Consider the following 15,736-nt stretch of genomic DNA (forward strand, 5'->3'; position numbering starts at 1 on the left):
AGAAAAATGGGAGTACTGATGCCTGACACACTGATTTCGTTTTTTTTTTTTTCCACATGTATACCCACTTGAGGGATTGTTGGATCATATGATAGTTCTGTTTTTAATTTTTGGAAGAACCACCATGCCGTTTTCCACAAGGGCTGTACTGATCTGCATTCCCACCAACAGCATGCTAGGGCTCTGTTTCTCCGTGTAATCACCAGAACTTATTTTTTGTCTTTGATAATAGTCATTCTGACTAGAGTAAGATAATCTCTCAGTGTGATTTGCATTCCCCTGACGATTTGTGATGTTGACCATTTTTTCATGTACCTATTGGCCGTTTCTCTGTCTTCTTTTGACGTCTGGTAGTTAAGCTGCCAGTTAGGACCCCATAGCCCCCATAAGAGTGCTTGAATTTGATCCCTGCTTTCAGCTTCCCTGGGAGGTAGCAGTGATGACTCAAGCAGTTGGTTTCTTGCCACCCACATGGGAGACCTAGATTGAGTTCCTGGCTCCCAGCTTCAGCCTGGCCCAGTTCTGCTCCTCGCTGGCATTTAAGGAGTGAATGAGCAGAAAGGAGCTCTCTCTGTCTCTCTATCGGTCTATCTGTTTCACTTGCTATCAGATGAATAATTTGTTTTAAAAATGAAAAATATATTTAGATCTTTTTAAATTGCATTATTTGGGTTGTCTTTTTCCTATTGAGTTGAATTCCTAATGTATTCTGTTTATTAACCTCCTTTCAGGCATATAACTTAACAAATATTTTCTTCCATGCTGTAGGTTATCTCTTCATTGTTGATTGTTTCCTTTGCTATACAGCAATTCTTTAGCTTGCTGAAATCCCATCTGTTTCTGCATTTGTTTCCTGTGCTGCTAGAGTCTGATCCAAAATACCCTCTCCCATACCAATAGCTCTAAGCATTTCCTCTGTATTTGCATGAAGTAGTTTCATAGTTTCTTGCATTTAGTCTTCAGTCCATCTTGAGTTGATTTTTGTATGTGATAAAAGATAGAGATCTAGTTTTATTCTTCTCCACATGGATATCCAACTTCCACAGTATCATTTATTGAAAAGACTTTGTCCTGACACATATTTTTTCTCAATTTATTTTTTTTAAATCATCTTGAGCAGCACTGACTAGCTGAACAAAGTGCTCCTTTTTTTTTTTTTTTTTTTAAGATTTATTTATTTGAAAGAGTTACAGAGAGAGGTAGAGACAGAGAGAGGTAGAGACAGAGAGATCTTCCATCCACTGGTTTACTCCCCAGATGGCCACAACGGCCAGAGCTGCACCAGGAGCCAGGAGCTTCTTCCGGATCTCCCACATAGGTGCAGGGGCCCAAGGGCTTGGGCTATCTTCTGCTTTCCCAGGGCATAGCAGAGAGCTGGATCAGAAGAGGAGCAGCTGGGACTCGAACCGGCATCCATATGGGATGTTGGTGCTTCAGGCCACAGCGCTGGCCACAATTTATTTTATTTTTTATATAGTTTCATTGAGCTTATACTGAAACATTGATTATATTTTTGTGGAAAGATTTCCCCCAGTGTAGTCTTATCTTCTTTAGAGCCTAATTTAAATTAAGAGAGCTATTTCCTACTGTGTTTTACGACTTGTCTATCTCAAGGCAGGAATTAAAAATAGTGTAGTAGAATAAGTTTTAAACTTATTGAACTTCTTTAAGAGTAAAATCATTACTTTATCAGAATTCAGCACAAAGCACTCAAAAATGAATAGCTTAATCTCAGGGATATAGTATTGGAGAATTAATATTTGCCAGTGTAACGTGCAAACATAATAAAACTGAAGAGGTTTGTTTTCCTTATATACTTAATATGTATCTGATGTCCCCAAGCAAAAATGCTGTCATAGTGGGTAAGGAAGCATCAACAGGTAACACTGTTTGCTTTACACATTATATAAAACTTGCTTTGTGACTTAAACTATAAAATCTACTAGAGCACAAAAAAATTAGTACCCTAATTATTTGTTCATTTGCAATTGTAACTGTTTCTACTAATCCAAGCATTTAGAAAAAAATCAGAAAATATAGGAATGATTTGATGATGAACAATAAATTGAAGTTTAAAACAGCTGATTGCTAATCCTGGTTTAGGTGAAAATATCTTCCTTGAGAATTAACTGACAAAATTTTGTAAATGTAGTTTCTGCATGCTATATTTTTCCACTGTATGAAAGGAATAAAGTTGATTTTTAAGAAATTATATTGGATGCCATTAATGTATGGAAAAGTGGTTAACATACATTTGAGTGTATCATAATTGTTTTTTAATTGGGATCTCCAAATGGTATAATGTTCAGCTTCAGCTTTCATCATACTATAGTCATCCTTCTTTGTTTTTAATTTCCTTCATTTTAGGTAAGGGCAAGCCTTTAATGGGTTTATAAAACATAGTTATTTCTCAAATCTGAATTTTTTTCAGGAGTTAAAATTTGACTTTTCTTCAGCTAACAACGTTCTATTCACATTACTACTTAGTATTCATTATTATGTTAATAGTTATATTAAGTTAGTGTGGAGAGCTTCTTTTCATATAAATAAAAGTAGCACTTTAGAGGAATAAAGCCCCAATTTAATTATATGAGTTTTTTAGTGTGTTTTTTTAAATCCCGAAGTTTCTGCCTTTGAATAAAAAAGGACTTCCAAGTGAGAATGTCTGGCTGCAAGCAGTGATTCCTAAGGAAAGAGAACATGCTGCAGCATTTGTCTCACTTAGGTGATTCTTACTTAGTTTACCTTTTAGCATCAGTTTAGTTAGTCTGTTGAGCAAAAACCTACTGTTTCATCATTTTGCCACTTTGGCCTTATTAATAGAGTATAGTGCAGGCTTTGTTTCACATCCCTGGCTACACATGATAATCATTTGGGGAGCTTTAAAAGTAATGGTAGTACTGGTAGTAGTAGGAGGAATAGTGGTAGTGGTAGTAATGAACATACTAATGCCTGAATCTCACCCCTAAAATCCCAATTTAATTGACCTGAGTTGGGTTGTAGGAAATTAGTAGCTTTCAGACCCTTCCCAGGTAATTCCAGGGTTCTGTCATGGTTGAGAATGCTGCTCTATGATAATGTGAATTTGAGAGCTTGAGAAATTTTGGAGTGGTCATCCTGATTACAGGAGAACAATGAATTACAGCCCTGAATGGTCTCTAACAGAAAACTAATAACTATGCAGGAAAATAAGTTTCAAATACACAGTATGAACTCAACCAGTAGTATGAAAGAAAATATTATAATAGCGGATCCTGTTACTTAGCATCTAAAAAAGGTTTTGCTCCTTTTTGAATGGCTTATAACAACCCTGGAAGCTAAGTAGTAAACCTTTTGTTCAAACAGTAAACTGAAGCTCAGAGAATGACTTGCCCAAGGGGCTTGCTGCTTGGAAGCATCAGAGGCAGAATTGGAGCACATACACATGTGATTTGGTAACCCGAGCTCTTTTCAGTGTACTATGCTGTATGAAAGTTTGATACTCAGTTTGACCCAACCTAGTTTATGCCAAGGTTTCCTTATTGCCATGTTTCATTACAGTCATGATCTTTTTTTTTTTTAAGATTTATTTATTTATTTATTTGAGAGAGAGTTAAAGAGGGGAGGGTGGGAGGGAGAGAAAGAGAGAGAGAGTGGTCTTCCATATGCTGGTTCACCATAAAACATCAACTGAGGGGCCATTGTTATGGTGTAGTGGGTAAAGCTGCCACCTATGATGCCAGCATCCCGTATGGGAGCCAGTTCGAGTGCCAGCTGCTTCACTTCCAATCCAGCTCCCTGCTAATGCACCTGGGAAAGCAGCTGAAGATGGCCCAAGTTGCTTGGGCCCCTGCCCGCCCTCTCTCTCTCTGTGTCTCTCTCTCCCTGCCTCTACTTCTCTGTAACTGCCTTTCAAATAAATAAATAAATCTTTTTTTTAAAAAGAACTTAAATAAAATCCACCTTAAACTCTTGGATCTCCATAAAAAAATCTAAAAGCTAAGAAGAAATGAAATAGATATGGTATGTTCCTTATATTGTTGGCCTTAGGGTCACAGCATTCCCTACAGGTTTTTTAGGAAGTATATTCCCAAACATATTTATATTCTAAGTATATTCCTGTCTATAAAAAGAACAGGCAGACTCTACAGCTACAAAAAGGTGATGTTTACCACTGAATCCATTTCAACTGAATTCCTTACACTAAAATATTTGCATTGGAGATTTTCATAGTAAGTTTGTACCATAAAGAGAATGTATAGGTTCTATAGCTAGAAAAATGTTTCCCATTGAATCAATTCCAACTGAATTTCATTGAAAGAAAATATTTGCATTAGAGCTCTTTTTCTTTTACTGATTTTCCTCTAATGTCTTTACATAGTACTTTTTTTTCCTTTTATCAATAGTTTTTCTTGTATTTCTGTATAGGGTCATGTTATATGTTATACCAGTATTTATTCATTTGTTGATACAAATTTAATGTGCTTTCACTGTGAAGTTATTATGAACAACACACTTATGAGCATTCAAAAGTATGAGAGATGTATAGAGAGATGATAGGAGTATAGCAATGAAATCGCTGGTTCTTTCAATGTCTCTCAGCTGTAATTTTCAGTGTGAAGATCCTGGGACAAAATCTATTTTTTTTTTCTATTTTTACATAGTACTTCATATAGTAATACTCTTAAAAACTACTGGGTTTTGTTTAAATTTAAAACAGTTATCACTTAATATTGAAAAAAAAAAAAACAAAGAATTTTCATTGAGTATCTGTCTTAGATGGATATATTCCTGTGTCCAATTTTTTAGTGAATTGTAAATTATACACAGCAAGAGATTAACAATAACTAATAATAAAACAGAATGATTAAAATAATATACAGTAATAAAATTATCAGCATCACTACTCTTGTGCTTCAGAGTCATTATTAAGTAAAATAATAGTTACTTGAACACAAACACTGCAATACCACAGTAGTTGCTCTGAGAACCAGGGGGCTGCTAAGTGACAAGGTGGGTTATGGTATTGACACATGATACCCAAGAGGATGAGATAATTTGTGTCCCAGTGGGACTGAATGAGGCCACTGGAGATTTCATCTCACTACTCAAAAACAGTGTAAAATTTAAAACTTAGAAATTGTTGATTTCTAGAGGTTTCCATTTAATATTTTTGTACTTCAGCTGGCATCCTATATGGGTGCCAGTTTGATTCCTGGCTGCTCCACTTCCCATCCAACTCTGTGCTTTGGCCTGGGAAAGCAGTAGAAGATGGCCCAAGTCCTTGGGCCCCTGCACCCATGTGGGAGGCCCGGAAGAAGCTCCTGGCTTCAGATTGGCACAGCTCTGGCCTTTGCGGCCATCTGGGGAGTGAACCAGCAGATGGAAGACCACAGAAAGCCAAAGCAGTGCTAAGAGGGTTGGCTGTGTTTGGGCTGCCATGTCCTCTTCTGTTGGACCGCGGCTGCACAGTCTTATCTAGTGCTGACATTTCTTTGACCTGTATTATCTGCTTAATTGTAAGGTTTATGTTGTGAATTTTTTATTTATTTTATAAATATATTTTAAAATTCACACCAGTTTTCTAAATTCATTTTTTTTTTACCTTTTATAGCTTTATGCAGGAGCCATTCTTGAAGTCTGTGGATGAAAATTGGGGAGGTTCCCTCAAGTCCAAGGTATGTAGTACTCTCTTATCATTTAAAATCAACATTACATGAGAATAGGTTGATAAAATATTCCCAGGAGTAAGAATTTTTAGGATGTTCTTCCTCAATAGTGCATTTTTTTTTCACTTTTTCAATGGATAATTTTATAGTCATTGATAAATAACTCAGTTACTTTCCTATATAAGCAAACACAGTCAGGCCAATCCATGTTAAAACCATAAACCTCCAGACATGGAAAATAATTTGGAAATAATGGGATAGTGAGATAGCAAGAGGTTTTCTTTTTTAATTTTGTTCATTTCTTTGGTACAAAGCCTTTAAACCCAGCTTGTCTAAGACCTGAATCAATCCTCTGGTAAATTATACCTTCTTTTTCCTTGTTTCCACAAATGGCAATATTGTCAGGCAAAAGCATGAAGCATGAAACACAAGAATCATGATTAATCTTCCACACTTTATACCCAATTACTCACCTAGTTGTGAATGTTCTCCTTGTTAATAAGTTTCAAATCTTATTTCCTTCCTTTTCTCTGTGCTTTTAATCAAGGCTTTGATGTCTTTATTCAGAAGATTAGTTCTTGTTAGCTGGCCTACCTGTCTCTGTTCACATTTTTACTCTGATGCTGCTTCCACACAGTCACCAAAAAGACCTTTTCTATAAGACATATCTGAGTATGTTGCACTTTGCTTAAAATCCTTTATGATTCTCTATCACATACAGAATAAAAATCAAACTCAACTGCATCGCATACATAAGACCTAAACAATACGGTTCCTAATTTGTAGGTTCACACCTCTAGTTCATGCAGAACTATTTGCAGTTCTCTGAATTCTGACCTCTGTTCTTGCACACACTGAATTTTCTTAACTTGTGCCTCTTACCGGTTCTTGGTGACAGATTCCTAATCATTCAAAATTTAATCCCAGCATTACTTTGAGGTGGCTTTTGGGTGGAATTTTTTACTCTTTATGTTGCATTAGTATTATTTATGATTATAAAGTATTTGCCCTATATACCAATCTCTTTCTCCTATCAAACTAGGAATTATTAAAGTTCAGATTTTTTTAATTTTTTTAAGGATTTATTTTATTTATTTGAAAGACAGAGTTACAGAGAGAGGTAGAGGCAGAAAAAAAGGTCTTCCATCCACTGATTCACTCCCCAAATGGCCACAACTGCTGGAGCTGGGCCAGTCCGAAGCCAGGAGCCTCCTCCAGGTCTCCCACATGGGTGCAGGGGCCCAAGGACTTGAGCCATCTTTCACTGCTTTCCCAGGCCATAGCAGAAGGCTGGATCGGAAGAGGAGCAGCTGGGACTCGAACTGGCATCCATATGGGATGTTGGCGCTTCAGGCCAGGGCTTTAACCCACTACGCCACAGGCCGGCCCCCTGAATTTTTTAATTTTTTATCACTTATATACTGAGAGGGGCCAGTGTTGTGATATATCAGATTATGCTGCCACTTGAGATGCCGACATCCCACTTGATAGTGCCAGTTCGACTCCCAGCTGTTCTAACGTAGCTTCCTGTTAGCATGCCTGGGAAGGCAGAGGAAGATGGCCCATATCTCTGGTTCCCTACCACCTACGTGACAGGGGCATTTCCTGTCTTCAGCCTGGCTAAGACTATTTGGGCAATTAGGTAGCTGGTGGAAAATTTCTCCCTGTCACTCTATCTCTGTCAGTCTGCCTTTCAAATAAATAAATGAATCTTTGTATTTAATCTACCTAATGCTGAACCTGATATTAAGAGGAATTCAAGGGGCCAACATTGCGGTGTAGCAGGTAAGGCTGCTGCCTGAAGTGCCAGCATCCCAGGTTGAGTCCTGGCTGCTCCACTTCCAGTCTAGATCTCTGCTGAGGCCTGGGAAAGCAGTAGAAGGTGGCCCAACTCCTTGAGCGCCTGCACCCACGTGGGAGACTTGGAAGAAGCTCCAGGCTCCTGGCTTCAGATTGGCCCAGCTCTGGCTGTTGCAGCCATTAGGGGAGTGAACCAGCAGATGGAAAACCTCTCTGTCTGTCTGTCTGTCTCTCTCTCTCTCTCTCTCTCTGCCTGTGTAACTCCACCTTTCAAATCAATAAATAAATCTTTAAAAAAAGAATTATTCAAATGTTTATTGAAACAAATGTGTTCATTTACTGAATTTATGTAGTAGAATTGATACCCTCACCTTTTTTTTTTTTAAGACTTTTATTTATTTATTTGAGAGGTAGAGTTACAGACAGACGGAGAAACAGAGAAAGAAGTCTTCCTTCCACTGGTTCACTCCCCAAATGGCTGCAATGGCCAGAGTTGGGCTGACCCGAAGCCAGGAGCTTCTTCCAGATCTCTCATATGAGTGCAGGGGCCCAAGCACTTGGGCCATCTTCTATTGCATTCCCAAGCCATAGCAGAGAGCTGGATCAGAAGAGGAGCAGCTGGGACTATAAATGGTGCACATATGGGACACTGGCACCACAGGTAGAGGCTTAACCTACACCACAGCACTGGCCCCTCAAATTTTTCTTTATTTAGAAAAAAAAATGCTAGGAATACCCACATCCCTTATTGGGGGTGCTGACAAATATCTGAATGAAATATCTGTTTTACTAGTCTTCTTCTTTTTTTTTTTTTTTCTTTTTGACAGGCAGAGTGGACAGTGAGAGAGAGAGAAAGGTCTTCCTTTTGCCCTTGGTTCACCCTCCAATGGCTGCCACGGCCAGTGCGCTGCAGCCGGCACACCGCGCTGATCCAAAGGCAGGAGCCAGGTGCTTCTCCTGGTCTCCCATGGGGTGCAGGGCCCAAGTACTTGGGCCATCCTCCACTGCACTCCCGGACCATAGCAGAGAGCTGGCCTGGAAGAGGGGCAGCCGGGACAGAATCTGGCGCCCCGACCAGGACTAGAACCCGGTGTGCCGGCGCCGCTAGGTGGAGGATTAGCCTATTGAGCCGTGGTGCCGGCCCAGTTTTACTAGTCTCCTAATAACGACCATGTCTAATTCAAATGTAAAAGTTTACATTTTTCTAAAATAAATATAAGTCAGTGTTTTGTCAGTGTTTTATTTAGATACTTGATAGGTTTTTTTTTAAGCTTTTATTTATTTATTTGAAAGGTAGAATTACAGACAGTGAGAGGGAGAAAGAGAGAAAGGTCTTCTGTCCCTTGGTTTACTCCCCAATGGCCCCAATGGTAGAGCTGTGCCAATCCAAAGCCAGGAGCCAGGTGCTTCTTCCTGGTCTCCCACAAGGGTGCAGGGGCCCAAGGACCTGGGCCATCTTCTGCTTTCCCAGGCCACAGCAGAGAGCTGAATGGGAAGAGGAGCAGTCGGGACTAGAACCGGCACCCATATGGGATGCTTGTGCTGCAGGCAGAGGATTAACCTACTGCGCCACAGCGCCCAGCCCCTTGATATTGTGGGGCTTTTTGTTTGTTTGTTTGTTTTTCACAGGCAGAGTGGACAGTGAGAGAGAGAGAGAGACAGTGAGAAAGGTCTACCTTTGCCGTTGGTTCACCCTCCAATACCGCCACGGCCGGCGCACCGTGCTGATCCGAAGCCAGGAGCCAGGTGCTTCTCCTGGTCTCCCATGGGGTGCAGGGCCCAAGCACTTGGGCCATCCTCCACTGCACTCCCAGGCCACAGCAGAGAGCTGGCCTGGAAGAGGGGCAACCGGGACAGAATCCAGCGCCCCGACCGGGACTAGAACCCGGTGTGCCGGTGCCGCAGGCAGAGGATTAACCTATTGAGCCATGGCGCCGGCCCCTTGATAGTTCTTAATATCATCCTCTTAAATTTTATAATGACACATGCCTTTGAGATCTTTTTTTTTTTTTTTTAAACTTTTATTTAATGCATATAAATTTCCAAAGTACGACTTATGGATTACAATGGCTTTCCCCCCATACCGTCCCTCCCACCCACAACCCTCCCCTTTCCCACTCCCTCTCCCCTTCCATTCACATCAAGATTCATTTTCGATTATCTTAATATACAGAAGATCAGCTTAGTATACATTAAGTATGGATTTCAACAGTTTGCTCCCACACAGAAACATAAAGTGAAAAATAATAGATGATTTTTTAAAATGATGATGAAATCAGAGCAGACCTATTGTCATGTTTAATCCCAGTGAGAGTCAAGTTGGGAATTGATAATTTCTTTTTTTTTTTTTTTTTAACAGAGGATCAGTTTAGTATGCATTAAGTAAGGATTTCAACAGTTTGCACCCCCATAGAAACACAAAGTGAAATATATTGTTTGAGTACTCGTTATAGCATTAAATCTCAATGTACAGCACATTAAGGATAGAGATCCTACATGAGGAGTAAGTGCACAGTGACTCCTGTTGTTGACTTTACCAATTGACACTCCTGTCTATGGCATCAGTAATCTCCCTATGCTCCAGTCATGAGTTTCCAAGGCTATGGAAGCCCTCTGAGTTCTCCGATTCTTATCTTGTTTAGACAAGCTCATAGTCAAAGTGGAGGTTCTCTCCTCCCTTCAGAGAAAGGTACCTCCTTCTTTGATGGCCTGTTCTTTCCACTGGGATCTCACTCGCAGAGATCTTTTGCCAGAGTGTCTTGGCTTTCCATGCCTGAAATACTCTCATGAGCTTTTCAGCCAGCTCCGAATGCCTTTAGGGCTGATTCTGAGGCCAGAGTGCTATTTAGGACATCTGCCATTCTATGAGTCTGCTGAGATTCTCACTTCCCATGTTGGATCACTCTCCCCTTTATTTACTCCATCAGTTAGCGTTAGCAGGTACTAGACTTGTCTATGTGCTCCCTTTGACTCCCAGTCCCTTCACCATGACCAACTGTGAACTGAAACTGATCACCTGGAACAGTGAGATGGCATTGGTACATGCCACCTCGATGGGATTGAATTTATTTATTTATTTATTTGAAAGGCAGAGTTACAGAGAGACAGAGCGAGAGAGAGAGAGATCTTCCATCCTCTGGTTCACTCCCTAATGGCCACAATGGCGAGAGCTGGGCCGATCGGAAACCAGGAGCCAGGAGTTTTTTCTGGGTCTCCTACATGGATGCAGGGGCCCAAGCACATGGGCCACCTGCTGCTTTCCCAGGCCATAGCAGAGAGCTAGATTGGAAGAACAGCAACCAGGACTTGAGCTGGTGTCTATATGGGATGCTGGCTTTGTGGGCAGTGGCCTCACCCACTACACCCCAGCACTGACCCCAGGAATTTATTTTTTCTGATTTAGATTTTAAAAGCAATTTACTCTTTTTATTTATTTGAAAGGCAGAGTTAGAGAGAAACAGAGTCAGAGGAAGAGACTTTCCATCAGCTCACTCACTCCCAATATGGTCCCAACAGCCAGGGCTGGACCAGGCTGAAGTCAGGAGCCTGGATCTCCATTCGGGTCTCCCACATGACTGCGGGGCCCAGGGACTTGAGCCATCTTCTGCTACCTTCCCAGGTGCATTAGCAGGGAGCTGGGAAGTAGAGCAGCTGGGACTCAAACCAGCACCCATATAGGAAGCCAGCATTGCTGGAGGTGGCTTTCGCCCACTGGCCCCTGTAATCATTCATTTATAACTTTCCTAAGGTCTATTTCTCAGGTACAGCCTTTCACTGAAATAATAATGTTTTTTGAACCATTATATGAATTGTACCTAGTATTTTGTTTTGGTTTGGTTTTTTGCCTAATTTTTTACAAAGACTTTATTTAGTGCCGCCTCCAGGCTTTTTCATTTGCAAATAAAAATATCTATCAGTAACTCTTTACATCTTTTTTAATAACCCTAGGAAGCAGACTGATCTATAACCCACTGCTTGAGCAGAATAATTTACTTCTGTATCACTAAATATAGACCAGTATAATTGTTAATGATTATATGCATTATATAATATGATACCTGTTACTTTGACCAGTAGTCTTTTACATATTTAGATTATTTTCCAATTTGTAGATTTGTTTGTCAAGATCGCTTTATATATTAGTTATTTCCTCAGCATAAACACCGGTAGGTTAAAGGATATGTATGCTTTAAGACTGGGTTCATTTGGCTCTGTACACATCAGGAAGGATGTGGATTTCCTCCCACAGCACTCTCCCAGCACAATTCCTCTCCCACTTACCTTTAGAATTCTTTTCAATCTGTGTCATTCTGAATGTGGATAACTCATCTTCTTGGCATTTCTTTGATACTAGTGAAACTGAACATTTATTTTAAGTTCTTTGTGTTATAAACTGTGGTGATATTCAACTTTTTTAGCACTTTAAATATTAGTTTTAACATTATTTATTTAGCATATTTATATCCTTACTAGACTATAAACTTCCTAAGGAAAGGAACAATATCTGTTTTATATAGCTTTACCTCCGCTGTGTATCTTATAGTAACTATTTGATAAGGATCTGTTGAATTAATTTCACACTTTTATGCATTTGGAATGTATTCTATAACAGAACAAAGCCCTCCCACCCCATATTTTACTTTTTAAAAACCACTCCGACTATTCTCATACTCTCTTACAGCTAAGCTGTACTGTCATTTTGTGAAGCACTGATCCCATTGGAATTGGGGGCTTTAGAAATTTGAAACAATTAACTTCTCAAAATATTTAGTCTTCCCACTGAAGAATATGGTGTATCTCTCCATTTATTCATGCATGTTTAAACTTCCTTAGTTTTTCCATATAGTTTTTTTTTTTTTTTTTTTTGATAAGTTCATTTCTATTTTGTGTATTGATCTTTGCAGCTAGCATTGTTTTGGAAGGCTACAATTTAAATCTTTTGTTTTTCTCTTTTAAGCTTTTGTCAGGAGTGATAAACCCAAACTATTCAGAGGACTACAAATCAAGGTAAGATTATTATAATGGAATGTCTTCATTTTTCTGTTATTAATTTATTTGGTTTTGAATTAAATATTTGAATAAATAATTGCTTGTAATAATATATTTCATTTTGTAGGAGAGTTTTAGGTTTACAAAAGAATTGAGTAGAAAGCACAGTGTTTCTAAGTGCTAAGGCACACACCCTGGCCCTCATTCTCCTCTTGAATTTATAATAGTACATTTGTAACAACTGATGAACCAATATTGAGACATCATTGTTAAATAAAATCTGTAAGTTGCATTAGGGTTTATCCCTTGGTCATGGATTGTTCCCAAATGTGTAGTATCATGTATCCATGGAGTCCTCTTCTCCTCATCCATCCTCTTGCTAATGCATTCTGGGAGGTGGCAGGTGATGCCCGGAATGCTCGGGGCCTTGGCTCTTTCTTGCCTCTCCCTTTTCCCTCCCCTTCTCCCTCTTCTCCCTTTCCCTCTCTGTCTCTCTGCCTTCCAAGTATATGAAAGTAAAAAAAACATTTTTAACTGCTCCTAAATGGGAATACTTCAAAAAGTTCATGGAAAATAAAAAGAGCAGTTTGTTTAATGCAAAATATGTTTTAAATCATGCATAGTGTTGTTGGTTGGTTTTTGTTTTGTTTTGTTTTTGTTTTTGTTTTTGGACAGGCAGAGTTAGACAGTGAGAGAGAGACAGAGAGAAAGGTCCTCCTTCCATTGGTTCACTCCCCCAATGGTTGCCAGGAGCCAGGTGCTTCCTCCTGGTCTCCCATGCCGGTGCAGGGACCCAAGCATTTGGGCCATCCTCCACTGCCCCCCTGGGCTACAGCAGAGAGCAGGACTGGAAAGGAACAACCGGGACAGAATCTGGCACTCCAACTGGGACCAGGATGCCGGCACCGGAGGTGAAGGATTAGCCAAGTGAGCCACGGCACCAGCCCATGCGTAGTTTTTTCATAGTATGTATTTTCCATAAACTTATTGAACACCCTGTACCATCATTCTCTCTCATTGAGTCTGTCTGCCTCCTCTGATAGATTTTAAGCTCATTTGCATTTGAGACTATCATATATACAATAAATATCTGTTATGTTCAATAATAAGCTTAAATCCTAACAAATTACCTTAATAAGTGGCTATTTTTCTCTTCGGAAGTAAAATTAATTTTTATTCTCATTTTTTATGGAATCTCATTTTATTCTTACCTAAAAAGCTTCCTTTAAAGAAAAAGAGATTTTTGTATTTGAAAGGCAGAGTTACAGAGAGGTGGAGAGAGACTTTCCTTCCTCTGGTTCACTTCCCAAATGGCCACAGCAGCTGGAGTTGGGTCAATCAGGAGCCAGGACCTTCTTTTGGGTCTCCCATATGGGTACAGGGGCCCACAGACTTGAACCGTCCTCTGCTGCTTTCCCAGGCCATTAGCAGGGAGCTGGATCAGAAGAGGAGCAGTGGGGACTCCAACTAGTACCCATATGGAATGCCTGCACTGCAGGCAGTGGGTTAAGGCCCTGGCCTGAAGTGCCAGCATCCCATATGGGCGCCAGTTCTAGTGCCGGCTGCTCCTCTTCCGATCCAACTCTCTGCTATGGCCTCGGATAGCAGTAGAAGATGGCCCAAGTCCTTGGGCCCCTGCACCCGCATGGGAAACCAGGAGGAAGCTCCTGGCTCCTGGCTTCGGATCGGCGCAGTTCCGGTCCTTGTGGTCTATTAAGGAGTCAACCAGCAGATAGAAGATATCTCTCTCTCTCTCTCTCTCTCTCTCTCACTCTCTCTCTCTGCCTCTCCTTCTCTCTCTGTAACTCTTACTTTCAAATAAATAAATAAATCTTTAAAAAAAAGACTGATTGTGATGTTATATCTAAAAGCTTTTTTAAAAAATTACTATCATACATAATAACTAAGCTGCTTTGATCTTGGTTGAAGCTGGGAGGGCTCTCTCTAAGAAGAATATGGTGATGATGTTCCTCTTTTTTGATAGTATGTCCGCGGGTCAGACCCTGTGCTAAAGCTTCTGGATGACAATGGGAACATTGCTGAAGAACTCAGCATCCTCAAGTGGAACACAGACAGTGTCGAAGAATTCCTGAGTGAAAAGTTGGAGCGCCTCTAAATCTTGCTTAAGTTTTATCCTATCTTGTGTTAACCTTATCAAATGAAATTCTCCAGTACCCGGATAATAAGCCATGCCTGCCTACATAGATCAGTCCTTTAGTGTGAGGCATTAAACATTTCATTCAAAGCTGAACGGCAGCTCAGCCTTGCTGCCCATGATATCTGTGGAGTTGGCGAGCTTGACAAAACACATTTTTTACAAATTTCTGTCCTCCTGCATTTGTTGATACCACTAATGAAATGCTTTGTAACAGACTTGTGGTTAATTATGCTAATGAGAGTTTGTGATAATTGGTCCAGTTTTGTGAACAACAGAATTTTAAATTGGGGAGATTATTAAGGAAGATGATTACTGTGCCTCATGTGCTGTGTGTTCTTTTGAAAGTAATGACAGAAAACCACAAAGCAAATAAGATATACCAAGCCTCAACAGATTGCCTGCTTCTCAGAGCCTCTCATATTTTTGTATTACCCCGCTTTCCTTTTCACAGAAATGTTATTTGTAGTGTCTGATGAATGTGTTGCATAAAAACATTGTAGCTTCATTATTATGAAAGAGATTCAAGTTCCTAGTGTAAGAGTGAAACACTCACAGAAATTTGCATCAGTGAAGACCACACAGAAAACCTTTCTGAGGATTTGTGTGGATCTGATATTTGGCAAATTTTTGTTTTACATCTCTTACAGAAAAGTTGATTTTAAAATGATTGTTTGTAAGACCAAAAATATAAATAAAATCTTTGAAAAATTATCTGAATTTGAAATTCTTCTGGTTTGTGCTTTCATGTTTGCAGATATCTGAAATTCCTTAAACACAATCCATCAGATTTGCAAATTTGCAATCTCTATTTCTAATAGAGATTGGTTATTTATCTTTACCAGCAGTTTGTATCACGTAATATTTAAAATCAATAATTCTACTTTTAAAGCCAGCAAGAGAATGAATATATAAGTAAATTTGGATAATCAAAATGAATTAAGAAATCCTGGCAAATAGACCATGGTCTCTGTTTGATTATCCAGAGCAATGGATAGGACCATCACTTGGATAGCACCAGGCCTGATTAATATGTCACTTATCCCTGATGATTATTACAAGTAAAGAACAAGAGGGAGATTAAGCCAATTGTGGACAGTGAGGAAAAAATTAAAAAAAAAAAAAAAAGGCAGGACGAGAGGAC

At 39.7% G+C, this 15,736-nt stretch overlaps 1 protein-coding gene across 1 annotated transcript in view; it reads left to right on the forward strand.

The window, feature by feature from the left end:
• The window catches only part of SELENOF (selenoprotein F), a 48,392-nt gene extending 33,080 nt beyond the window's left edge, over nucleotides 1-15,312 (forward strand). The window contains 3 exon segments of the mRNA NM_001256960.2: nucleotides 5,594-5,657; nucleotides 12,406-12,455; nucleotides 14,422-15,312. Of these exon segments, the coding sequence (NP_001243889.1) occupies nucleotides 5,594-5,657; nucleotides 12,406-12,455; nucleotides 14,422-14,553 (246 nt within the window). The 3' untranslated portion in view covers nucleotides 14,554-15,312.
• Nucleotides 15,313-15,736: the final 424 nt, after the last annotated feature.

The sequence above is a fragment of the Oryctolagus cuniculus genome, chromosome 7, assembly GCF_051225735.1.
Source record: "Oryctolagus cuniculus isolate XC-2025 breed Fujian yellow rabbit chromosome 7, ASM5122573v1, whole genome shotgun sequence".
Lineage (NCBI taxonomy): Eukaryota > Metazoa > Chordata > Mammalia > Lagomorpha > Leporidae > Oryctolagus > Oryctolagus cuniculus.